This window comes from Meriones unguiculatus, chromosome 1 (genome assembly GCF_030254825.1).
Source record: "Meriones unguiculatus strain TT.TT164.6M chromosome 1, Bangor_MerUng_6.1, whole genome shotgun sequence".
Taxonomy (NCBI): domain Eukaryota; kingdom Metazoa; phylum Chordata; class Mammalia; order Rodentia; family Muridae; genus Meriones; species Meriones unguiculatus.
Window position 1 is genome coordinate 178,849,083 of NC_083349.1, and position 26,598 is coordinate 178,875,680.

A 26,598-nucleotide genomic window follows, 5' to 3' on the forward strand; every position below is an offset into this window, starting at 1 on the left:
TCAACCTTGGCATTCTGGAGGCAGAGGCAGGGTCTCATGAGTGTGAGGCTATCTAAGAGCTATATAGTGAGAACCTGAATCAAAAAAAAAGTCAAGGTTTAATTTTTTGTAAAAATAAACAAGCAAGTCCATTTCATTACTATGCAAAGTTGTTTATGTAATTTTTAACTGGTTAATTTATACCAAAGAATTGAATTAAAATACTCTGATTTTTTTCTACCAGTAAATGTTTGCCTTATATACCAATATAATGCCACTATATATGTATATATATATATATGTTTATATGTATATAGATAGATGTGTTTATATATTACATATATACATATATATACATATATATATATATATATAATGCAGAATGTCTTGTAAGAATTTCTCTGCTGAAAAGGGGTTGTGAGTAAAATGTTTACAATTCCCTGGTTTAGATTCCCTGTGTGTACCAGTGTTTGAGGCAAGGTCTAATTCAAGTCCAGGCTCACCCTGAGCTCACTATCATAGCCAAGGCTAGCTTTGAACTCCTGATTCCTCCTACCTCAGTCTCCTGAGAGCTGTGATTATAGGCATGCATGACCTTGCCTAGCTTTAAAACTCTTAAATGCCCTATTATGTGCAAGTAGCAATGCTAGCCCTTAGAGATAACAGAGTGTGTTAGGGATGGAGGACACTGGGACAGGACAGAGGATACTCAGAGATATGCTGGAGTGTCCACGGCAGTGGGTCCAGTGCCTGGACACCTGGGGGCTAGAGGCAGGTTCCCTGAACTGGACCCAAAAGTCTTTGCCTTAGAAGGTGGACGTAGTGGCATAGGCTTGTAATCCCAGTACTTGATTTCTCAGTAGCTTGAGATCATCCTGATCTACATAGTGAGTTTCAGGCTAACCTGTGCCACAAAGGATCCAAACAACAACAAACAAACAAACAAACAAAATATTGTAGTCTGAGCTACGTTGTAAAACCAGGCCAGCAAAAGGCAGGGCGCTGCTGTAAGTATATAAATAGACAGTATGAAACGATCAACAGCCGAAGTCTTTTCCTCCTTTCTTTACCCTTCCACACACAGCAAATGTTGCTCTTAGGTGCTTGTCTCTTAGACGCTCCTAGATGATGAAGCAGCTAAAACAAACAAACAAACAAACAACTTGCATTAAACTTCTTTGGAAATACGAATTTTACAGAATCCTGCCCACCTGCCAGTTTTGCTTACACTCAGCAAATGTCCCAGTCAATGGGCATCGGGAGCTACTAAAGGCCAAACATCTAGGCTATCCTTCAGTTTGTTTTTGAGACGAACTCTCTTTGTAACCCTGGATGGCCTGGAACTCCCTACATAGACCACACTAGCCTCTACTCGCAGCGATCCACCTGTCTCTGCTTCCCAAGTCTCTGCTCACAAAATATGGAGCAATGAGTTTTGGATGGTGCAGGAGATGGTTTCAGGACCTACCTGGGTGGGATGTCAAGGTGGCTAGCACATAATGGAGCAGGAAAGGGTCCACTCTGACCTCTGTTAGCAACACGCATGGATGTGCAGTGATCCGCACGGATATTTTTGTACAGCAGTGTCCTTCCGTTAGACTCTGAAATGACTGCCATGGACTCCTTCCACCATTTCTTTGATGCATAGCTAGCCTCCCACATGCACTTTCTTTTTGAAACTGGGTCTCATTATGCCATTGAGGCTAGTGTTGACTCGTAGGCTCAAGCAATCTTCCTACCTGAGCCTCCTGTGTCTGGTGTAGCCTGCAGAAACCACCACTGTTTTACCTCAGCACTCTCTCCTCTTTCACACACATACAGTTTTCAAACTCACAGAGATCGGCTTGCCTCTGCTTCTGGAGCACTGGGATTAGAGGTGTGGACCACCCTTTTTAACTACATCTTTTTATCTTTCCAAAGTAACCACTACCAATAGAACTTTCCCACTTTATGGCACAAAACAGAAGTCAGAATATAAGCTGATTTTTCTTGAGGCCCGTTTTAACTTTTCGCATAAACTACAGCCCCTCTGTTGAGACTTACTTTAGCTTTTAGCATAACTGTAGCTCCTCTGTTGGCACCTGCTTTTGTCTTTATTGAAGCCATTTTGTCTTTAGTCTCCATTTTGATCATAAAGTGAAAATGAATTCAAGTTCTTAGGCACTGATATAATAGCCTTTTACTTACAATTCAATGCTTGCTGCTTAGAATAAAACAACAAATGATAAGTGCATGTTCTACTTGAACATATTAAAGATAAATGTATCTTCTGTTAGAGTTGAACCAAAATACCCTGCTATGTTCCCTTCTCCTGGAATGGTGGAGAACTGAAAAGTTCCCAAAAGTTTCCCTAAACCCCAGCCAATCAGCTTAAAATGCTGTGTCTAGCTACCTAGGCACAATGTACTTGGACTAGAATTGATTCTTCCTGCTTGGTTATGGTCTTCTTTCCTTTAAAAACTCACTCTGAAGACAGCTCAGGGTCACAATCTTGGTTCCTTGGATCCACACTAGTCAGACTTTGCTAAGCATTCAATTAACTTCCATCACTCTGAGTCTGGTGTCCGAGTGGTCAGTGCGCGGCTCTTCCTGAACCTTAATAATTTCAAGCACCAGGAATAGTAGACTCTTGATGGTTTCTGTATAGGTTTCCCATGTGTATGTTATAATTAGTTATAATTATTTGCAATAAATGTTTAATCCTATGATGGCTAATTTTGATTTGCAAGTTGATTGGGTTTTGAGACATCAGGAACAAGGCATACTCCTGTCTGTGGTGATGTTTCCAGAAGAGTACATGAGCGCTGTGACCTAAGGAATGAAATAATCTTTTGTTGTTTTGTTTTTTGAGACAGGGTTTCTCTGTGTAACCCTGGATGTCCTAGACTCACTTGGTAGACCAAGTTGGCCTTGAACTCAAGATTCAACCTGCCTTTTCAAGTGTTGGGATTAAAGGCTTGTGTCACCATGCCTGGCCAAAAATAATCTTCTGATAGATTCATAATGGGATGATGACATTAGTCAGGGGGCTCTACTTAGGGGAAGGTCTTTGAGGTTATCTACCCATTGCTCCTTTTTGCTAACCTTTTGTTGTTTCCTTTCTGACATACTGAGAGTTATTTTGCTCTGCCAGCTATAACAAACACATCTGAAGCCTTAAGCTGAAGGAAATCTTTCCTGCCTCAGGTTGTTCTGTCAGGCATTTTGATCACAGCTATGTAAGAGTAACACAAATCCCAATCTTTGTTTCTCCTCACCAGCTCTTACAGATCTTTCTTCCTCACAGATCAATGTTTATCTTAGGAACTGCAGCCATTTATTTACTTATCTATCTATCTACTTATTTATTTTTATTAAGCTGGGTCACCAGTCATGGTTGAGGTAGCCTCCTGGACTGTGATCCTATCATTTAGGATGTTGAGGAAGGAGGATTGCAATGAGTTTAAATTCAATCTGGCTAAATAATGAGCTTGAGGCCAGCCTGGGCTACAGAATGAGACCCTACCTCAAAAAACAAAAACAACAACAACAAATTCTACCACCAACAAATATTAACCTAATGAAAAGCTCAATAGCAGCTGACCTCAAGCCAATACAGACAGTCATCAAATCCTTTGTTTTTTAGGGAGCTTTTGCTCTCCATTGTAAATAACGGCAGTGGAGTAGTCAATATTTAGGATACATAAGACAGATTAGCCCTGGCCTCCACCTCCTATAGCTTCAGGTGACATGACCTTAAATCTTCACCAAACTCCCTTCTTACAAAATGAGGAACAATCTCTCCCTGCCAGGCTCCCAAAGTACTTCTGTCTCACTGAGTAAGAACATTTGGGGGGGGGGCTGTCTTAATACAGACCATCCCCAATAGCCATTACATGTTCCAAACGAAACTATTTTCCCCCATCCCATTTCCATTATCTGCACTCACACCCACCCACCCCACCCCCTGCCCAACCCCCACACAAAGGCACTAAACACTCCTCTGAACACCTCTTGTTATTAACAATGGAATAGTTTATGTCATTGCTATACAAATATATTTAGAAACAGAGAGATTCCTTTGACTCTCAACAGTTTCTTGGATATTCAGTCTTTAAAAAAAAAGTTACTGTTTCTGGGATGGCTTCATGTGACAGCTTTACACACAGACCCACAGAAGGAGACTCCACATATAATGTTCCCCCAAAGTCAGCAGAACCCCCAGCTCGTGGGAACTCTGGAGAATACACTTTGGTATCCCCCCTCCTTTTCTAGTAGAAGATAAAATATTATAGAGACATCTTCAAAAATTCACACCTGAGTTAAACATTTCGCTGGAAATTTACATATTAAAGAGGAAAGGTCATGGAGAACAGGAAAGGACTATGTACAAGAATGTGGCCAGCATCTCAGGAGTGGCTCTCTCTCTCTCTCTCTCGGTTTCCTCGCTTGTCTGGCCAGGAGAAAGGAGAGGGAACATGGCAAGGAGACACAGGGAGCGGAGAAAAGATGTGTGTTCTTCAAGTTGGCGAGATGTGGGCAACAGAGGAGAACCTGCGGAATGAGCAACAGGACCAGAGGGTAGCTCGGCCATTTGTAGAGAGGAAGGGACTTTGTAGGACCCAAGAATGGACAGATTCAGTTGGAGAAGAGGGAGTGAGGGTTATCAGAAAATGGGGCAAAATGGAGATTCTGTGGGAAAATTGTGCTAATTAAACAGGATAAGGCTTTGGTAGAGACAGGACTGTGGCTGAGGTCAGTCAAAACCATGAGCTACCCTTCTTGAAGTTTGGCGCACTGAGCAAATAGCTGTCCCCAGAAGCCCACAGGAGAGCTGAAGATTAACAATGGTGGAATGCCCTTTCTCCAATACATGAAGCCATAGTGAAGCCATCAAAAACATTAGAGCAAGGAGCGAGTCACAGGCAAGGCAGGCAAGCATGGTCAATTCCCAGGAGGCTGATCAAGAGACCAAGGCATGAGTGTGGCCTTCAGTCATAGTTTGGTTCTCTGGAGGCTCTGGATCCCAGAGAAGGCAAGAGTGTGGGGTTGCTCTCAGCAGTGGCCATTCATCCCACTGTTCTCAAAGTAGTCTGTCCATACATGGAAGGCATGACTTCCTTCCTTCCAGTGGGAACAAAGGGCCGGGTGGAGTGGGAGTGGGAGGAAGTTTTTGGTCTCAGTGGAGGTAGGTGGGGTGATTCCAACGGTACCATGATCTGGAAGGAAAAGGAAAAACAGGCTAAACCCAGAGTTACAAACCTAATGGGGAAAGGCTACCAATGGGGAGGTGACAGCTAACAGGAAGGTAGAGAGATCCTTAAGGGGTGCTGAAAATATTCTAGAATAACTGTAATGGCTGTAGAACCATGTAAAAGTTATGGTATATGAATCATATCTCCAATATTAAACTACTAATATTATTTGGGTCTCCTCAGCCCCAGAAATTCTGACTATATAGACTATGAAACATCTGGACAATAGAAGCTAGAAGCTAGATGCCTTGCTGAATTGCCTGGATTTGGACAAGTGGATTCTGCTCTCCCTATAAAGCTCAGTCGTATAACCTATCACTCAACTTGGTATGTTTGTGTGTTTAAGACAGCGTCTCTCAGCCATGTGGAATGGTGCATGCCTGCAATTCTAGCACTCTGGGAGGCAGAGGCAGGTGGATCTCTGTGAGTTCAGGGCCAGCCTGGTCTACCAAGGCTACACGGAGAAACCCTGTCTCAAAAAAAAAAAAAAAAGACAGGCTGCCTCCAAATCTGCCTTAGACTCCCAAATGCTGGGATTACAGATGTATGCCACCATGGCCAAATTTCTTTTTAAAAAAAGAATGTGCATCTGTGTGGTAGTTTGAATAAGAATGGCCCCATAGACACATGTATTTGTTTATTTGTTTGTTTGTTTTTTTGGAGACAGGGTTTCTTTGTGTAGCCCTGGCAGTCCTAGAACTTGTTCTTTAGACTAGTCAGGCCTCAAACTCAACTGCCTCTCAAGTGCTGGAATCAAAGGCATGCGCCACCACCTTCGAGCTAGATAGACTCAGGTGTTTGAATGTTTGGCCCATAGGGAGTGGCACTATTAGGAAGTGGGGCCTTGCTGGAGGAAGTACGCCACTGTGGGGGTGGGCTTTGAGGTCTCATATACACTCAAGCTACACCCAGTGATGCACACGCCCAGTGTGGAACACAGTCTTCTTCTGCTGCCTTAGGATCAAGATACAGAACTTCCAGCCCCTTCTTCAGCACCGTGTCTGCCTACATTCTGCCGTGCTTCCTGCCATGATGGTAATGGTATCTGAAACTGTAAACTAGCCCCAATTAAATGTTTTCCTTTATAAGACATGCCATGGTCGTGGTGTCTCTTCACATCAGTGAAATCCTAACTAAGACAATTTTGTGCACATGTATGAAGGCCAGAGGACAACCTTGAGTGTCATCTTTAAGACTGCTGCCCACCTTATTTGAGACAGGTTCTCTCATTGGCCAGGAGCTCACTTCCACCCCAGCCCAGGGATTACAAACACACTGCCACAAGGGGCTTTTTAAAATATAGTTCTGGGGATCAGAGTCAGTCCTCATGCTTGCAAGGCATGCACTTTACCAGCCAGACTGTCTGCCCAGCCCCACAGCCTCCTTCAGACCTCTGTCTTCCTTTGCACTGGAGAGGGTTCTCATAGCATCTATTCTAAGAACGCTTTTCCCAGAGCTTAGGCCCAGGAGAGCCTGCCCTTCTGCCTCCCAGGTGTAACTAGAAGACAAGATTCTGAAGCTCTTCTCTGACTCCTTGTGTCAGCCACACCTGAAGGCCAAAGCTGGTCCACACCTTAGTTCTAGACTCACATCAGAGTGTCCTGTGACTTGGAGTTCCTGCTGTGGAGTGCTCCTGAGCCCTGAGAAGGACCTGATCATTTTGCACGTGAGCATTTGGAAATTTCCACCATCAGAGTGAGGATGGAAATTTTGGCTTTGTTGACATCAGTCCTTGCCAGGACTGCTCACTGGCTACAGCTTCTTTGTAAATCCTAGCTCCCTGGGGATGCAGTCTATCTAGCTCTTCACCCTGTCCTCTCTTTTCCATCCCATCCTCACTGCTACCCATTTTCCATTCCCAGTTCTCGCCTATGGCACTGGCCCAACTCCTCGAATGCCCCTGAGACTGCCAGAGGCCTCCTCACTGCCCTCCACTTACCCTGAGGAGTTAAAGCCGGAGGAGGAGTTCATTGGTGCTTTGGAGTTATTTTGAGATGCTGTGGGGCTGCTGGCATGGAGTCCTGAGCCAGGAGACGAAGGCCTGCTGTTGTTCCCAGGGGAACAGGATGACGTTACTAAGGACAAAGGGAGACAAAAACAAGGCCATAATAATGCATGCTGGGTCTGCCGACCTTAGTGACACGGCCCTTCCAATACACAACTTCCTGATGTAATCCGCAATGGGCACTCTACCCCCATCTGCCCACCTTCCACCACAGCCACAGCAAGGCCCACCCGTCAGCCCACCCTTGGTGGGGCTCTCATTTCAAGTGCTCCCTGCAGCCCAGTCACTCAGAGCAGTGTGGCTGGTTCTGGCAGTCCAAAACTTGCCAAATGCATGGAGGACAAATGCCAAAATCATTCTACTTCAGGACACACCCTGGGCGGGAAGGGAAGACAATATGAAGCTTAGGAAAAGCAGAGGCTCGGGGAGAAAGCAAACCTGGGAACAGAGAGACTGCCTGAATCTCGAATTCTCTGACTCCACAAAGAAAATGCACGTGGTCCCTTTGAAGGGGTCCCAAGCCTCCTCTTGGCCCCAGGCCTGCCCTGGGCCACCCTGAGCCTCATCTTCATCCTCTGTAAAATGGTAGCTTTGGACTAAATATATACTCCTTGTGTTGGGAACCCCAACATGTATTTCATGGATAGAGTGCCATATATTTTACTATTCAAACTAAGATTACACACACACACACACAAAAAAAAAAAAAAAAAAAGGACGTACTGGGCCTTATGTCAGCATTTGAGGCAGCTATTAGCACTTCTAAGAGGACAGCTGGAAATATGGCCACTGTATCTTTGACACACTACAGGTGCTTTTAGGAAAATAGAACCCTGGAAACGTGTTTGGGAACCCATCTTCCTCTGGCTTTCTGTAAAGCTCATTTGGAATGCATTACACCCTGAGTGCTCAGCCATGCTGAAATAAAAATCAAAACAAACACTTGTTCGCTTAAACTCTGCTTACCAGCATTTCTCAAACTTACATGATCATGGAAGCCTGTTCCTCCCAGCACTGGTTTTTAATTTAATGTCTTCTGAGACACACTTAGGTTCAGTGCCTTTCAGGTTTTGTTTGTTTGTTTTGTTTGAGACAGGGGTCCTCTAGGTAGCTCTGGCTGTCCTGGAACTTGCTTTGTGGACCGGACTGGCCCTGAACACCTGCCTCTGTCTCTTAAGCACTGGGATTAAAGGTATATGCCACCATTCCCTGGCCCTTTCAGTTTTACTGGGTTATTTAGATTAATTCTGGTGGTGTCTGGAAACCTCATTTGAAAGCTCACCTGTTCCAGGCATGGTGCTGTGGACTGGAGGGATGGAGAGGGAGCCCAGAGACCCTGAGGGAGAGACCTGAAAGGAAGAGAGGCTTGTGAGTGTCCATGCCGCATCTTCCTTCTTTTCTCAGGACAGTGGGCTAACGGCTGCAGAGAGCAATATGACTTCCTCGGTGACCCTCTACTCATAGTTTTCACCTTGTACTTCGTTAGGGAGACCTGTGGACTACATACCAGACCCGCTTCTGGCCTGCTTTGGAAGCTCCTTGTTCCTGACACAGACTACTCCCCCTCTTTGTACTGCCAGGCTGAAGGCTTGTCCAAGTGCCTGGTGGTAAGAGGGGCAAGCCTTTGAGGTCCTTGCTCTGGCAGATGCTGCCGGCTGCCTGCTCCATTTCTACTTTCCATAGCTGTAGTCACAGCACTTGGGAGACTGAGGCAGGGGAACTGCTATGAGTTCTGAGTCAGCTAGGGATACATAGCAAGAACCTGCCTCACCGTGAAGCCCCCCCAAAAAAGAGGCAGGCAGAGAGTTAAAATACCAGAAGGAGCCATTCAGGAACTAGGGAGACAGCCTGGCTCAGTCAGTAAAATGCTTGCCTATCAAGAATGAGGACCTGAGTTCAGATTTTCAGCACTTATGTTAAAGCCAGGAGCAACAGTCGAAGCCTGTAATCCTGTGCTGGGAAGGCAAACACAAGGGGATCCTTTGGGCTTGCCAGTCAACCCATGTAGCCAAGCCAGGGAGCTCCAGGTTCAGCGGAAGACCCTATCTCAAGAAATAAGATGAAAAGCAATTGAGCAAGATACCCAACGTTGACCGCTGGCCTACCAACACACTAACACACACACACTAAAGTTTAACCTCCCAGCTCAGGACCCTACCTCTCATGATTACCCAAAACCAGCCTGAAACAAGAAATCCTAAGGAATGGACAGACCCGGGTTTGAGACATAGCCCTGCCATTCACCGTTTGCATGACTGTAAGTTGTCATCCCCAGGGAGGCTGAGTTCTCTCATCTGTGAAACGGCAGCAGCACTTCCCTGATATTTCTTTTAACTAAGACTTAATGAGATAATGTCCATAAGGCCTCTAACCCTATGGCTGGTAAAGTGCACCAGCTTGTTAAATGTTCTTTTACTCCCTAAAGAAAGGCTATGGACTACTGTTTATTTTTTTAGCTTCAGTTTTGAGTGGAAATCGGCATATTTTCACTCCTTCTCCTTTCCTCATGTTGGCAGGGAAGCTGTGGCCAGTGTTTTCATGGCTGCTGATGTAGAGGCTCCACAGAGGGACCGCCACCTGCTATGACCCTCCCCTCCAACAGCAATCCTTCTCTATACTTCCACTTACCTTTCACAGTGAGCTTCCTTGGTGGGCAGGGCCGAAAGGGGTAGAGGCCAGTGTGGGACAGTTTGGGAGGTGGGGCAGAGTGGTGAGAGATGTTATCAATAACCTCCTCTCCTCCCTTCCCAGATGCCACACCCAAGAAGTATGTTGTTTTCAAATGAATAATAATGTATGCAGCTACTGTCATTGGCTCCTCCCGTTCCCAGCTAGACAGGCTATGCATATGTAAACATACACATATATGGCTCCTTAAAGAATTTTTTTTTAACATATGGTAGGAAAATGGTGCCAAAGTGATCTGTACAATCATGCAGTGTGTGTGTGTGTGTGTGTGTGTGTGTGTGTGTGTGTGTGTGTGGTGTGTGTGCGCTCGCGTGTGTGTTGCTGGGAACTGATCCCATATTCTTATGCATGCTGAGCCAGTGCTATACCATAGAGGTACATACATCTTCCAAACCCCTTTAAATTTTTTTTAAATATTTTATTTTTAGCTGGATATGGTGGCACATGCACTGGGGAAGCAGAGACAGACAAATCTTAGTTCAAGGCCAGCCTGGCCTATAGAGTGAGTTCCAGGACGGCCATAGAGAAACTACATAGGGAAAAACTGTATCAAAAAAAAAACGAAATAAAAAAGTTTTATTTTTAACTATGTGTATATGTGCTGGTAGGGGGAGGGGAAGCATGAGCATGTGACTGCAGTGCCCATGTTGGCCAGAACATTGGATCCCCTGCAGCCAGTAGATGTGAGCACAAGTGAGTGTTAGAAACTGAACTCAGGTCCTCTGTAAAAGCAGTATGATCTCTTAACCACTGAGCCATTTCTCCAGACCTTATTAATTTATTTTTATAACTTAACTATCTTTTTTTAAAAAACAAGATTTATTATGTATGCAGTGTTCTGACTGTGTGTACACCTGCAGGCCAGAAGAGGGCACTACATCTCATTATAGATGGTTGTGAGCCACCATGTGGTTGCTGGGAATTGAACTCAGGACCCTTTAGAAGAATTTAACCTCTGAGCCATATCTCCAGCCCCAACTTAACTATCTTAAGATTGCTTTGTATCAGAAACAAAGGACACCAGTTTTCATTCCATCAAGATCTGAGGAAAAGAGAGGATGAGAAGACATTCTCTATCCTCTTCTCGCAGGATGTCTGCTGTGGAACTTTGCCTTCCAGGTGTGATGTGGCTTAAGATTTATTTAGTTTTATGTGTATGGGTGTTTTGCTTGCATGTATGTCTGTGCACCATCGGCACGCCTGGTTTCTGCAGGTGCCAGAAGACAGCATAGGACATCTTGGACAGTGTGTTACTTGGACTTGAACCCAGATTCCTTTGGGAGACAGCTCAGTCTGGGGTTCTTTAACAGCATGCCTTTTCACAGGCTGTTCCTTCAGCCTGCTGACCTAGTCTTGCTAATTCATAGTGTTCTCCAAGCAAATCATGGGCTTCAGGCAAAATCAGGACCTACTTGTGGATGCCATCCTGACATGAATGTCTTTTATCTGCATTCCCATAATGCTCCTGTGGGACTCGTGTCTGGCTAGACCTCTCATATGCAATTGGTTTTATTTCTTGCCTTCTCAGGCTCTTCCTCCATTGTTTCTTCCCTTGATCCTCTTGTTTCAAATGGCTGATGTCACCAAGGTTTGGGAGTGGACCTTTCTCTTTCTTTATACAAATTCTTTAAGAGAGTTTCTTCTCACTCAGGACTTCAACTGCCACCTCTTACCCCCTGTTACCTGTTACTGCTCTGATACCCCCAACCCCTGTCTCCATCCAAGCTTTTTCTCTGATCTCTGTAGCCATCATCTCAAGTCTCTAGGGACAGTCCCACTTAAGTGTCCTACAGACCTACATCATGATGATGCAAAGAACTGGAGTCCTACCTTTCCCCACTCCAAAACCGGCTGATCCTGTTTGCTTGGTCCACGTATACTGCTACCATCTACCCAACCAGCCCAACCTGAACGTTCTGAGTCATCCCAAGGATTCTCCTTCCATCAACCTCCCTGCCCTGAACCAGTTCTCAGTTTACTAACCGAGGCCTTTTGTCTATATTTTTGTTTGTTTGTTTTTGAGATAAGCCTCCTGTAGCTCAATCTGCTCCTGTATTTGCTAAGTAGTTGAGGATGACCACGAGCTCCGGATCCACCTCCTGAGTGCTGAGATTACATGCTGGCACTGAAGATGGGGCCCAGGGCCTCAAGCATAGTAGGCAAGCACTCTACCAAATAAACTACACCCCCAGCCCTTGTTTATCTCTTGGTGCTGTTCTCTATCACCTGCCCTGTGATCAGCTCAGCCTCACTTTTCAACATTCCTCTACATGGAACCACCCGCAGCTCCGTGAACGCACTGCAAGTTCTTCCCCACCTCACTGTTCTCACATCTCCCCTGGAGACAGCTCCGCCTCACACTTACCTGTCTCTTGCAGACTCAGCTCAGGCATTAATGACCTCCTTGGGGAAGCCTTCCTAGCCACCCTTCCCAAGGTGTATCAGCTGCTGTTCCTAACTAGAGTCACTTAGAGAAATGATCTTGTTGTTTACTTCTGTGTGTGTCCTCTGCTAGACAATGAGGTCCTCTTGGACTGGAAATAAATGGTATTTATCTTTCTTTCTTTCTTTCTTTCTTTCTTTCTTTCTTTCTTCTTATTTTCTTTTTGTTTTCGAGACAAGGTTTCTTCTGTGTAGCCTTCCCTATCCTGAAACTTGCTCTGTAGACCAGGCAGGCCTTTAACTAATAGAGATCCGCCTGCCTGCCTCTGCCTCCCAAGTGCTGGGATTAAAGGTGTATGCCACTGTGCCAGCTCTGGTATTTATCTTTCAATTTCCAGCACTTGGCACAAAGACCAACATAGAGCTGGTCCAGGGACACCTGGGGAGAAATCAACCATGTAGTAGTTTTTATGTAGCTGCTGCATTCTACCCAGCCTGCAACTACCCTAAAATGCTGGGAGATTAGAGGACATCATTCTCTCCAACTCCCCTACCCTTCTACCATTACTATTCCCAACAACGGAGAACTCTGTACCACTAACCAGGTCATATCTGTTTGTGGATGGAGCAGAGAATTTCTAATTCCCAATCTTCTGTGCCTCCCTAGAACCTCAGGATATTCTCAACTTTGGCTTTTCCCTGAAACTTAGCCCTAACTAGGCACCACCTCTTGGGTGCCCAATAAACACATCTAACTTAATATGACCATCCCAGATTCTCAGCTATCCTGTCTCTCAAGCCTGCTCTTCATGCAGTCCTCAACCTTTTTATCATCATCATCACCCTCCTCTTCATTATTTTTATTTGGTGACAGGGTCACTCTAGGTAGTCCTGGCTGTCCTGGAACTCACTATGTACATATACCAAGCTGGTTTTGAACTCACAGATCAGCCTGCCTCCAACTCTCAAGTGCTGGGATTAAAGGCATGTGCCACCATGTCCAGTTCAACATTTTTTAAAGGACAGTGCCAACAATAGTCATGGTGGCCCATGCCTATAATTCCAGTACACAGGTAGCTCAGTTGGTATGGCACTTGCCTAGTATGCAGGAAGCCCTGGGTCCCCTACAAGTGGGGTGGTGCATGCCCATAATCCCAGCACTCAGGAGCTGGAGCTCATCCTCAGCTACATAGAGAGCTCAAGGCTGGCCTGGGCCACACGAAACCCTGTACTATAAAACAAACAAAACAAAAGTAACAACCTGAAAGGAAACAAACTAACAAACATGGCAGTGCTTCCTAGCCTGCAGCTCTGACTTTCAGATCTGAGCCATTAGCACCTCTTAATGGCTTCATAGCTGAAAAACATAAAGATTCCAGCCAGCTCTTTCTCATCACCATGGCTACCACCCTCCAAACCTCCTCTCAGCTGATGGCTGTCTCTCCTGGCTGGTCTCCTGCCTCCCACGTTATTCCCACCCACCAGCCATGTCAACCAGCTCAGACTTACACATCTAGGCTTCTCCAGTCAGCTGAAGTCCTGGGCCCTCTCACTGAACTCCAAGACCCTGGGAAGTCTATGACATGCTACTTCTCGAAATTCCTCTGCCTTCTGCCCCTTTTACATAGACTTCCTCGCTGGTCCCTCTTTCTGCTAAATATACACATATTTCACCCCCTTACAAAGTTCAGACTTTTCATTCAAACACCATCTAACGAGACATGCCAGCTCTAGTCTAACTGTTAAAAAGACACAAACACCCCAATCACTTTGTGCACCTTTATGTGTGCTTTTAAAAATCGTATTATATTTTATTTATTTTACAGACATGTGTGGTTATGGGAGTGGCACATACCGTGTGTGAAGATAAGAGGACAGCTTTTGGGGATCAGTTCTCTCCTTCCTCGTGAAAATTAGGTCAAGTTGTGCAGGAAACACCTTTACTGGCTATACCATCCCAGCAACCTTCCTTGTCTCCATCTTTAATCTTCTCTATATTACGAATATTTATATGCTGTATTCATTTGTTTACTCATGTACAGAATCTCTCCTATCCACTAATCACCATTCTCAAGGATGGAAGACTCTTGGCTTCCAGGTACATGCCCCCCAAGTATTTGGTAGTCAGCCTGGCTCCAAGCTACTTACCAGCCGGGAGTTGTAGATGGGTGGCTTGATGGGGGTGGCCACAGGGCAGTTGATTCGCTTCTCCTTTTGGCGTCGATTGCAGAACCAGACCCTTACCACCTCCTTCTCCATGGACAACTGCTCCGCAATCATGGAAATCTCTTCTGAGCTGGGTTTAGGGTTCTATAGGGACAAAGGGATAGGGTGTGGTCAGGAGACAGAAACAGGTTCAGGTACTGGAGATGAGGGTCAGAAGTTCCAAACGCAAAGAAGTGAATATATGGCTCAAATGCCTGAGTCAGACCGAGGGTAGAATACTGGCTTTATTGCGTATGTACGGACTGTCTTTAGGAGTTCCCTTTAACACAGTCTTTCTACAAATGGAATGAGACGAGCACATAGGACTAGGGTAAGGGTTACAAGAGAAAGCACGTGTACACTGTCAAGCACAAGGCTGGTACAGGTGAGAGGATACACAAGTTAGGTTTTTGCCTAGACTTCTTCCCCTGGGAGTAAGTTCCACGTCGAGGCCTCCACAGGTGAATTTTTTCAGGAGAAAAAAATGCTCCCCTCTGTGTCCCTCCTCATAACCTCTCTTACATCTCTTCTTTAAAAATGAGGAGGCTGGATCTCTCAGGCCTAGCAAGTCTGCGGGAGAGCTGCAGGCAAAATGATGTCATTACCCTGTCCTTCTGACCTACCACCCAGTCTGTGGCCTGGGCCTCTTTCTCCTTATCCTTGATCTTCCTTTAACTGTACTGTTCTAAGAAACCTACAAAGATGGGAAACTCAGCTCCAGTCATCCTGCTGCCAGGATGCAGCCATAGCATGCCTGAGCCGGACTCAGTGGGCCACCTGCTCCAGGGCAGCAGTCCTAGCAGTCGGGAGCTTCAAGGCTGGACTGACTAGCTTTCAGCATCCCAGTAGGCTCTAGGGGCTGCTACCTGAGGGGTCCCTAGAGAGGATCTCAGTAGTCGCCTGTACTTCCTTCTTCTCACCCTCAGCTCCCACGAGGCTCACAGCTTGCACACACTGCCTCAAGAATATTTGTTTAGAATCTATGGCTAAAAAGTCTGGGCCCAGAGGGCCCTTCAGAGACTGATGGACCAACCAAGGACTATGCATGAAGAGGACCTAGACCCCCTGTTCTGATGTAGCCCATAGGCAGCTCAGTCTCCATGTGGGTCCCCTAGTAAAGGAAGCAGGGCCTGTCTCTGATAGGAACTCGGTTGCCTGCTCTTTGATCACTTCCCCCTTGCCAGGCCACAGAGGAAGAGGATCCAGCAGTCCTGTTGAGACTTGATAGGCTAAAGTCAGACGGTAGGGGAGGAGGACTTCCCCTTTCAGTGGACTAGGGGAGGGGGATAGTGGGGAAGAGGGACGGAGGGTGGGACTAGTAGGAGATAGGGAAGGGGCTACAATTGGAATATAAAGTGAATAAATTATAAACAAATAAGTAAATAAATGAAAAAGAAAAAGAGTTTCTATGTCTAGAATGTCTAATTTAGAACATGGAAAGAGTTGAAAACTTTTAATTTAAAAAAAAGACATAAATACACGTTTTAAAAATAAGTGTAAGAAATAAAACTTTTTAATTGGTGAAAAAAAGGAGACTGTGCAGTATAATCACAAGTGTGGAAATGTTCATGGAAGAAGAAACACAAGCAGCTCCTTTCAGAAGGCTCTGGAGGCTGGGGGAGGGGAGGGGAGAGGCACAAGCCTATAATTAACACTTGGGGATGGACTCAGGAGGATCGCTGTGAGCTTGAGGCCAGCCTGGGCTACTGAATGGGTTATATACAGGTCAGCCTGGGTAAGCCATCGTGTGAGACCATATCTTTAAAAAGTAAAGACAGACAAGACAGGTGGACAGGCAGATAGGCAGACAGGCAGTCAGGCAGACAGACAGGCAGACAGACAACAAAGAGTCAAAACAAAGGGTGATGGATTGTTTTTCCTCTCTACTTCTCTTCCTGTGTTTTCCAGTTTGTTGACAATGAGCATTACTGTTTTGTTTTTTTTTTTTTTAAGTTTTTAAATCTTTTTAAAAAAAATAATATTTATTTATTTGGGAGTAGGGGCCCACACCAGGGCAAAGGTGTATGGTGGTCAGAGGGTAACTTGCAGGAACTGGTACTCCAGGGATTGAACTCTGGTTATCAGTCTTGTCTACAAGCACGTCTCCCCCCTCAGTAAGCCGATTTGCAAGACTTTTATTAAACTTTTAAACCGAAAAGTAAAATTTGCTTCAAAGAAGACAGAGACTTACATAATGCCCCAGCTTTCTCCTGTTACCTCAAAGGTATACAGAACCCCGCCCCCCACCTGCCCCCTCTCCCACTGGGATGCTGTGTTCCATTCTTCAATCTTCCAGTGAGAGGGACGGTGGGCCTCAAATAAATGTTGGAGAAAAGAGGAAAAGAGTTTCCTGGAATTCTGGAAGAAGGTCATCATTCCTGGGCTCCTGGAGTAAGAGGGTGACTTGGCTTCTTCCCAGGGGGCAGGGGTTGGGGGTAGTGCTAAGGGTCTGGCACTGAGCCCAGCGTCTTGCACAGGTGAGACCCGCTCACCCACCAGCACAAGCTGACCCGCCCACTCCCACCCAAGGATGCTGCTCACATCTTGAAATCGCTTCTCCAGCGTCAGGCGGATGTTGGTCTCGATGCTGGTCCGTTTCTTCCTCTTCCTGCCAAACACTTCACTGAGAGTGGGGTAGGAGCTGGGCGTGCTTGCGGAAGGGTCTGATGGGGAGGACTCTGGAGAGAGGAGCAAATGAAGCTCAGAGGCAGAAATACGTGCTGGTGTAGCCTGCCAGCCTCTAGCCCTTCCCAGGAATCCTGCCTTGTCCTCTGAAGGTAATCCAGAACAGACCAAAGCCCTGCTTCTCTAGGATGCTCTAGGAGAATATTCCCTAGGGTTCCCACCATAGTCTCCAGGTGTTTGCGGTCATAGTTCAGGGATGCTCAGACATCAGTGGCCTCTGTGGGTGTAGGGAATGCAGGTAGATCTATGAGTTGCACTGTCTGACCTGTTTAAACAGATATGATTGTCTGTGGATACTGAGTGAAATGGGTTTACTCTGTCACTTAGGAACCAATGCTAGTTCTGAAGCCACAGTGTAAGGTGAAAGCCAAGACTGCAGGTGTGTGTGTGTGTGTGTGTGTTGGGGGAGAGAGGAAGTTGTACAGTAAAACAGGAGTTTATGATCGTTTCTGCTATTTGAATGTTCCAGTAAAAGCTGTCTCAGGGGCTGTGTGTTGAGAGGGGGATGATTCCCATGCATTCTTCTGAGGGAACTTCCTTAAAGAGGACCACCCTGGCCGCCCAACCTTTACCTCTTGCCTTTACCCCTGCAGTTGTAATTAATAACCCACATTCTCACTTAACAGAGCCTGGCCCTGGAGATGGGTGCTTGTCCCTTCCCCCCCCCACGTGGGCTGGGATATCTCAAACTGGGGCCAACCTGCACCACCTACTTCCCTGGTCTCACCTGGCAATGTTTGTAGACATTCTGGTGGTGGGGGCAGGGGAGTCTCAGCTGGGGCAGTGAGGGAGGTGCTGCTACAGTCAATGAGTAGGTAGAGATTCAGGCTTCTCACCTCCAGTGCTTAGGCCAGTCCCCCAAAACAAGCAATTTTATTTGGTCTATATGTCAGGTCTCTTTCTGCTGCCAAGTTCTCCCATTCATCACTTCAGAAGCCCTGTCCCTTCTCTTATGGCCTTCACCCGCTGGCAGGCCTGGATCCTGACAGAATCTATCTCCTGCTTACAGGCTTTTCTGCACAGTCCTGATTATAGCAACTGCCTGTTCCCTGACACCTGGTCCAGAGTAGCTAAATAAAGACCTGAAGCTGGACTTCTTGCCTCAGTAGGACCCTAAGGGCTCTCTCCCGGGCTCCTGACCTAGGCTGCTGATCCCATACAATTTAGGTAAGTGGATCAAACCTAGCCTCTAAACAGCTGTCTTGAAATATAAGTTAGTTCTGGGGCAGGAGAGAATAGAATAGAGTAGAGTAGGATAGAATAGAATGCAAGTTGCCCTAGCCACAGATGAGCCACATCTGCCAAAGGGCTCCCTCAGCAATAAAATGACATTTTTATCTCTGGTTGCCCATCTCCTAGATCTTACGTCTTGATTCATGCTACGCCGAAGAGAATAAAGTGATGCTATGTCCTGACTTGGTCACGCCTCATCACATACACCCCTAGAACCACCGGTGTGGAACCTCCTGGGGCCCCTTCCAGGCTCATTTCTCATTTCCCTGCTACTCACCTGCATCATTCAGCCACTTCTCCAACAGCGGCTTGAGTTTACACATGTTCTTGAAGCTCAGATTGAGGGCCTCAAATCTTGAGATGGTAGTCTGGCTGAAGTCATTGCCATACAGCTTTCCCATTGCCAATCCCACGTCTCCCTGCAAGAGGTCATTGAGAGGGATGAAGGTGAGGGGCAGGTATCCCTTTTTCGCCTGTGTCCTCCACCACCCTAAAGCTACCACAGTCCGAGCCTGAGCATCTGCCTACTGCCTTACACCTCCCCAGGTCTTTCTCTTCTAGGGTACAAGATAACTGGCTTAGTTCTCTCCTTACGCTCTGACTAGGCCATGCTGTTGCCTAGTCTTCATTCCTCTGTCTCCACCAGCAATGTCCTCACTTTCCCTCCCTCCCCCACACCAGCAACCTGTGCTGTATTAGCAGGCAACAGGATGTAGTGTACTTGCTCCAAAGAAGTGCCAGGATGCTCCTGAAACCCTCACTCAGCCTCCATTGCACGACCCAGTTCTTCTATCTCCTACTCCCAAAGCAAACCTGTGTGAAGCCCAGCTTAATGCGCCTCTGCTTGAAGGTCTTGGCGAACTTCTCCAGCTCCTCCAGGTCACTGGGCTCATCAGCACCTCCAGAGCCAGGCAGATGCTTGGGCCCTGGCAGATGCTGAGGTGCTTCCAGATGGGGCTCTAAAGAGGATCCAGGCAGCCCAGGGCGCCCAACTGCCTGATAAGGAACATAGGCTAGGGTGAGCCACAAAGATTCAACAGGCCAAGCAGAGGTATGTGCATTTGTTATTTATTGATGGGTTCACTTAGAGGGTGACAGGGCCTTGGGTTTACTGAACCCTTTTGTTGTCGTTGGGTGGGAAAGAGACTGGCATTTCTGTGAATCTGGAACAAAAACTGAATACCTTAGCTAGAAACAGAAAGAAGCCGGACAAGGAGGTGGCCTCTTTGGGTTTTGGTCTGTGACTCACTGACTCACTAGGTGACTTCCTCTAGTCAGCTTTCCACCATAAAAGGAGCTGGCAGGGTTGTTTACTATGAGAGCTGAGATCTCAGCATGGAACAGATCTCAGCATGGGACAAGGAAAAGGTCATTTGCCTCGCCTGCCTGTTCTTTTCCACAGAGCAAGGTGACGAAGGCACACACAACAGTCACAGACTAAAGACAACGGAAGAGGAGTAATCTGGAAATTCAAGATATTAGTTATGAGTGTCACTTTACTTCCCAGACTACTGTTTTCTTTAACAAGAACACTGAAATTTTATTTCATGAATCCATTTTGTTTAAGATTTATTTATTATTTATACAACATTCTGCCTGTATACCAGATCTTACTATAGATGGTTATGAGCCACCACTGGTTGCTGGGAATTGAACTCAGGACCTTTGGAAGAACAGCGAGTGTTCTTAACCTCTGAGCCATCTCTCCAGCCGCCCCCCCCCCCTTTTTTTTTTAAGAAAAATCTTGCTACGTAGCCCAGTCTGGCCTGATCCTGACAATCCTCCTGCCTCAGCCTTCGTAGTAAAACCAAGAATGGCATCAGATCCCCTGGAACTGGAGTTACAGATAGCTACCACGTGATTACTGAGAATGAGGTAACTGCTGAGCTGCCTCTCTGGCCCCAAACAAAGGTTTTGTTGTGGTTGTTTTGTTTCATTTTTGTTTGTTTGTTTGAACTAGTACTATCTCAATGAACCTTGTCAGAAGATATTCCTCCTTTAGTCTGTTTTCATAGAAAATTCTACCATTTAATTTAGATTCACATAAGATCAGGAATATATCTGGTCTGGAAATATCCATTTTCTAAAAAGATTTATCTTATTTGTTTATGAGTGTGGGTGTTTTGTCTGTGTGTGTGTAAGTGTACCACATGTGTGTTCCTGGAGACCAGAAGAGGGAATCTGATCCCCTAAAACTGGAGTTACAGGTGGTTGTGAGCCACCATGTTAATCCTGTGATTCAACAGGAAAAACAACACCATTTGGGGCCAAATTTAAAGCAAGCATTTATTAAATATTAAATATTGACCAAGAGATGAACTTTGCTCAGAACCATTCCTAGGAATTTCTCAGCTAGAATGGCCTCGTGCCCCAAGGTTGCAGGGGCTTATATGAGGACAAACATATAGGCCCCCATACTTTCCCATGAGGCTTTGTTATTTCCCAAGAACTACAATTCCAGGTTGTCACCTGGTTCCTGGGAAGGTGGGGCTTAAAGGTTAACTTGGGGCATTGCACATGATTGGGCGCTGGGAACCAAACCCAGGCCTCTGTGAGAAAAGCACGTGCTCTTAGCCCCTGAGCCGTCTCTCCAGCCCATCGACCTATCTATTATTCCACAAAGATGGAGTGCAGTCCAGATTTTGGGGGCCGGGCACTATGTCCAGCCCAGAGATTACTCACTGCCTTTGAGGACAACGAGCGCAAATCCCCTTATCTCTCCTTTGCTCTTTTGCTTAGAGAAACCGAAACCCTCTCTCCTGCTCTGGTTTCCCAGAGACAGGCATCCTTATAAGGAAAAGGATAAGGAAGCAGAGTCAAGTCAAGGATGCATTTTATTCTCGCTTCTAGAAGAGGTGTCTTCTAGATCAGAGTGTCTGGAAACATCACAGACCAGTTTTGCTGGAGATGAGGGTGCGGGTGGAGGGAGATAGTCCAGGCCAGATCCTCAGAGTAGTTTTAGTCGCCCTTGAACATTCCTTTTTGTTAATTCATTTGCTGTTTCATTTGACAAACACAGCAAGCAGCATGGTTGGCTCCTCCTCCAACACCAACTGCCTAGTTACATCAGTTTGACACCCCACACTTCATTCATTTATCCCTCTCCGCTCTTGTTCCTGTGACTGTTGGTCGGTCCCTCGTCATCACACCCTAGGAAGACCCTTCTACTTACTTATGCATAGACAAGGTGTCTTTGTGTTACCCAAGCTGGTCTTCAGGAAGCAATGCTCTTGCCTTAGCCTCTGTGGTAGCCCGGACTACAGACAGGAACCATGGCACCCCGAGTACAAGGACCTTAATCATCTTCTAAATGGACTCTCTGCCACCAGCCTCTTCGAGCTCTAATATTAGATGCAAGAGTTTGTCCTGGGTACGCTCTCGGACCTCATAGTCATAGATCAAGGTCTGTAATTATGCCATGCTTGGGGCGCAGCCAGAAGGGCGAAAGTGCAGCGTCCGACTTAGGTGTCCCCATTTCTTTCAACCACTAGGTGGCGCTCCCCTGCTAGCTATCGTCAGTGGACATTAGGCCAAGGAAAAGCCAGGGTCCTTAGTGAAACTTGGGCGATTCTAGCCCAGAAAAGAAATATTACAAGTCTCTGTGATCATTTCTGGGCTTCCCTTGCAGAAACAAGTCATGCATCTGTGCAGGCAATTGACTTCCCAGGGGCAGCCTGGCACAGGGCTGTCAAGAAACTTTTATTTCCTAATTGACAAATAGGAGATGTGTTCATGATCACAGTAGGTCTGATAAGTTCCTCCTGCTTGAACTCAGCTTGCTTGTCCCCAACATGCACCCACTGCAGGAAGTCATCCACTAACTGAGGTGGTGGTCCTGAGGTGAAGTACTGGCTTTCTTGCCCTGCCCTCCTAGGGGCTTGAGGGTCTCTGTGTGGAAATGGGCCGGGGGTGAGGGGTAGGGATGGGGTATCAGCATCCCTTGTAATTGGCTAAGTTCTGAGAGGGGTGAAGCTGCTGAAAAGTGGTAGGCCAGCCTGGGAGCCTCATTCCAGTGACAGGGCGAACTACTTCCTTAGAAGTAGCTTAGGGTTTCCCCAGATGCCAACAGGGAGAGGCCCAAGTGTCCTGCTCGAAACGAGGGAAGTCTGAGGAACTGAAATTTACCCAGGGCTGAGACAATCTATGAAGAATCAGGAGGGGTGGGGGAGGGGTAAGATTGGCAGTTACCTGGGAGGCGAGGCCAGGCCCTGTCTGTGGGAGAAGTAGAGGGTTTTGTTGCTGTGGAAAGGAGAGAAGATTCGGCTGCAGACCTGAGTGACAGGGGAGGGACAAAGGAACAAACAAACAAACAAACAAACAAAATCCAGGCCATTTGAAAGGCAAGCTGAACACTAAAACCATGCTAACTGCCCCTCTCCTCCTGCTAACCTAATCAGGTCCCATAACCCAACTTAAGTCAGATGAAAGGCCCTGTGGGCCACTGCCAGCAATTGCCACATACAGGTGGAGGCAACCAGACTCAGGGATAAACAGATGTAAACAGCAGTCCCCAAACCTGTCCTGCCTGCCTGCCTGCCTGGAGAGCTGCAAAGGAGAGGGTCAGGACACTCTACCTGGGATCTGATTAGTAGGATGAGAAGCCCAGAGGGAAGAGGACTCACGAATGACTACAGAGCCCCAGGGAGAGCAGAGCATTTCAGTCTGCCTGGGAGGGAAAGCAGCTGGGATGCTTAGGCCTGCCAGATCTGTAAGGACAGAGCAAGCAGATGGTACCATATTGCTCAGAAGGGCACTGGGTCATTGGTCAGAGGCTCCTGGTGACCAGGTCTTTACATTCATGGGAGGGAGGACTGAGAGCAAAGGGAAGGCCAGATGTAGGGGCCTTAATGGTAGACTCTATCTACAGGTTACCTTGCCTAGGGACCTCCCTCTTCGTCTTCAGGAAAAACGCCAAGAAAAGGCTCTGCCTGTCTGAAGACTGATAAGTGGCTCTTGTCTTTGGATGGCCAGAGCTAGCACTTCTCACTCAAACCACCAAAGCTGACAATGAGGTCAGATCTCAGTCACTCATCATAGAGAAGCTCCTTGGCATATCTGCAGTTCCTGGGAGGTTCTGGGTCATTACCACATCTGCTGAAGTTGACCTTTGTGTTCTTTAGTCTCAAAAGGTCAAAAGGGAAGAGAGGTCTTGGAGGAACCCTGGACTGGGAATTAAGAAGCTCCTGTATTTATTTTGCTTACATTGCATTCCGATATGCGGAGGCTTCTCATATGAGCGGAACCACGTACTTGTCAATAACTTTGTTGGGCAGAGTTTTCCTTTCTTACTTTTGTAGAGAAGGAAACAGAAACTTGTAGAGATTATGCAGCAAAATCTTTAAAGAAGCGCAGCTAGTTTCTCTGACTTCAAGTTTTAACCTGTTTTTTCTGTCCCATCCATTTTATGGTGTGCCCCTGCGTTCTGTGCCTGGGATATGTTCATGTCACTGCGGAATCTTCCAGAAACGAGCTGAACTAATAATGTGTATCTGCTCTCTCCTCGCCCTGGTCCTACTATGATGGGTGCTGGTTGGCCAAAATAAACACTCAGATGTGTTCCCATTCATCCTAGTGCTATTCTGAGACATCTTGCGAGCTAAGCATAGGCCCTGTGTCCTAGGTGGTTGATCGGAGTAGGGTGCAGCTCCCTGGGTTTCCAAACTCTCCTCTAGAGTATAAGCTAGGCCGAGCTCATACTTCCAATAGCATTTTCGGGCCAGTCTGGCAGAGGCCATGGAAAGGCGAGCAGCGTAGTGTGAGCATCTACGGCATGGGTCTGCAGCATGGGGCTTGGGCTGTTCCGGAACTTTCTAGTAGGTCACCCGCACTCAGTAAGTTTACTCTGAGGAATAAGTCAGGAAAAAGACTCAACAGACTCCCGGGCACGCTAGCAACGATGCCTGGTGTCGCTAATGCTCTGCTTTGTTTGCTCCGGGCTGGGGAGTTATCTTCCCCGCCAAAGACAGCCAGAACCTGTTTCTATAGCCTGTGGGAGGCACTGCTGTTCCATCAAGACAGAATCACAGCCAGGCCAATGGGCAGGAAAGGGCTCAATGGGAGACAGACTTCCCAGGAATTGGACCCATTGTACTCACTTCCCAGAATGCTGCTACTTCCTCCTGTTATCTCCTCCCCCATCCCCACCATTCTCAACTTTTAGACTCAGTTCCTAACAAAAATGAATTTCCAGCAAGAGCCTGGAAAGAAAGGAGAAAGAAGGGGAGCTGAATGATCTGGAGGGGCCCCAGAGGGACCCTTCCCTAGGTCCCAGGCAGAAAAGCTGTTCTGTTTCAGACAGGATTTCCGTAGCCCAGGCTCACATTGAACTTGCTATGTAGCCAAGGATGAGCCTCCTGCCTCCACCTACAAGTGTTCTGGGATTAAAGATGTCACTGTGCCTGGTTTCATGTAATGTTGGGCATCAAACCCGGGGTTTCCTACAGGCTGGGCAAGCTTTCTATCAGTTGAGAGCTATTCCCAGCCCCAAGCTGGTTTTCATACCAGAGGAGTGAGCAGCTTCTTTGCCCCCTATGCCCAGTAAACCGCAACAGCCTTTTCTAGACTCAGCCGATTACTGTACAAAGCCCGGGGTAACTTACCTTGCTGCGCAGGTGGGGTCTGGGAAAGCAGGAACTGGGATACAGACTGCAAGTGGCCGGGGACCAGCACAAGCTGTTGGAGTGGATGGAGGGAAGCCATGTCCTGCAGGTGGGGAGATGCATAGGTGGCATACAGTCTACAGCTGGGGGCCCTGGGGGCTGCAAACTCTGGAGGTGTGGGCAGAATCCTTGCTTCGTGTCGCTTTGTGTCCCTAACACATGGCACACAGTAGTTACTCCATTAATGCTGGTATTGCTCCTGAAATCAACTAAGCAGTCACTGCAGCATGTAGTTACTTAACTCTGTTTTCATGCTTTCCTTTGCCTGTGCCCTGACTGCCGATCATAGAGGCCCTGAGGACCTACAGTAGGTATTGCCCACGTCTCTGAGGCTCTTCCTAGAAGTGGCAGCAATCCAGCTGTCCATTTTCTTCAACTATCATGTCACTGGGTTACCAAAAGCCACTCTTTAGTTATTGCTTGTACCTAAGTCTCTCTGCAAGGTATTAAGGAATGGGGCAAACTATCCGTTATCTTTGTCACTGTTTTGTTTGAGACAAGGTTTCACCTTGAATTTGTACTAATTCCTTCTGCCTCAGCTTGCAGCTACTGGGATTACAAGCATGGACCTCCATGCCTGCCTTTATCACTGTTTTGCTTTGAGATAGGGCATCTTATTATATAACTCTAGCTGGCCTGGAGCCTGCTGTATAAACCAGACTGGCCTTGAGTTGGCAGAGACCCGCTGGCTTCTGCCTCCTGAATACTGAGATTAAAGGTGTGCACCACCAAGCTTTGCTCCAGACTTGGTTTTTAATAAAATCAATTTGATTAAACAGGAAGTCCATCACTCTAAGCTTCTCTCACCAGCTCAAGACATAGAAATGATGATCCCACCATTTGGAGCCTCACACATGACAAACCTCCAGAAATGAAGGAGGGAAAGGATGACTGCATATGTTGCTTTCACGAATGGCTGCGAAGGTAGATCTTTCTGCCCCAGGTGAACTACAAGATCCCTTTAGAGACTTTAATCCTCATGGCCCCAACGCGGTCACTGCTCTCCCAATACCTACTACAGTTTAGTTTTGTCATATACTCTTTTAATTGCTTGTTTATTGGTCTTTGGAGACAGGGTTTCTCTGTGTAGCCCTGGCTGTTCTGGACTCATTTTGTAGACCAGCCTGGCCTCGAACTCACAGAGATCCCACCTGTCTCTTCCTCCCTGAGTGCTGGGATTACAGGTGTGTGTCATCACACCCAGCTGTCATATATTCTTGAAGGAAGCAGAGCGGGCCCACTGGAGAAGAGAGGATCTGTAACTGCTCAGTCACTGTCTCACTGGAGGCCGTTGGTGTTATACAAGCAGCCTGGCTAATGGGTCCTTTGTTTTTGTCAGGTTTTTGGTTCTGCAAAAGCAGTGACATGTCCCTTTGTCCCTTACCAGGCCTCACTTTCTGCAAGGGCTCTTTTTAGAAACCTCACATACAAACTCTGAGCCTCCTTTGCTTGCAATGGGGGCTCTCTGGATGCGTTCACAGGTGCCAAAAGTAAAGGTCCAGCATTTTGTAGAGGGGCTAGATGGTAG

The 26,598-nt window shown here is 46.8% G+C and overlaps 1 protein-coding gene across 1 annotated transcript in view; it reads right to left on the reverse strand.

Annotated features, from left to right (window-relative positions):
• Positions 1–4,053: 4,053 nt before the first annotated feature.
• The window catches only part of Pou2f3 (POU class 2 homeobox 3), an 84,590-nt gene continuing 62,045 nt past the window's right edge, over positions 4,054–26,598 (reverse strand). Inside the window, exons 5-13 of the mRNA XM_021636910.1 lie at positions 25,011–25,113; positions 22,600–22,682; positions 19,225–19,407; positions 18,689–18,830; positions 17,035–17,171; positions 14,437–14,598; positions 8,501–8,567; positions 7,153–7,288; positions 4,054–5,177 (exon numbers count right to left, since the gene is read on the reverse strand). Coding sequence (XP_021492585.1) covers positions 5,138–5,177; positions 7,153–7,288; positions 8,501–8,567; positions 14,437–14,598; positions 17,035–17,171; positions 18,689–18,830; positions 19,225–19,407; positions 22,600–22,682; positions 25,011–25,113 — 1,053 coding nt within the window. The 3' untranslated portion in view covers positions 4,054–5,137. The remainder of the gene's footprint in view (positions 5,178–7,152; positions 7,289–8,500; positions 8,568–14,436; positions 14,599–17,034; positions 17,172–18,688; positions 18,831–19,224; positions 19,408–22,599; positions 22,683–25,010; positions 25,114–26,598) is intronic.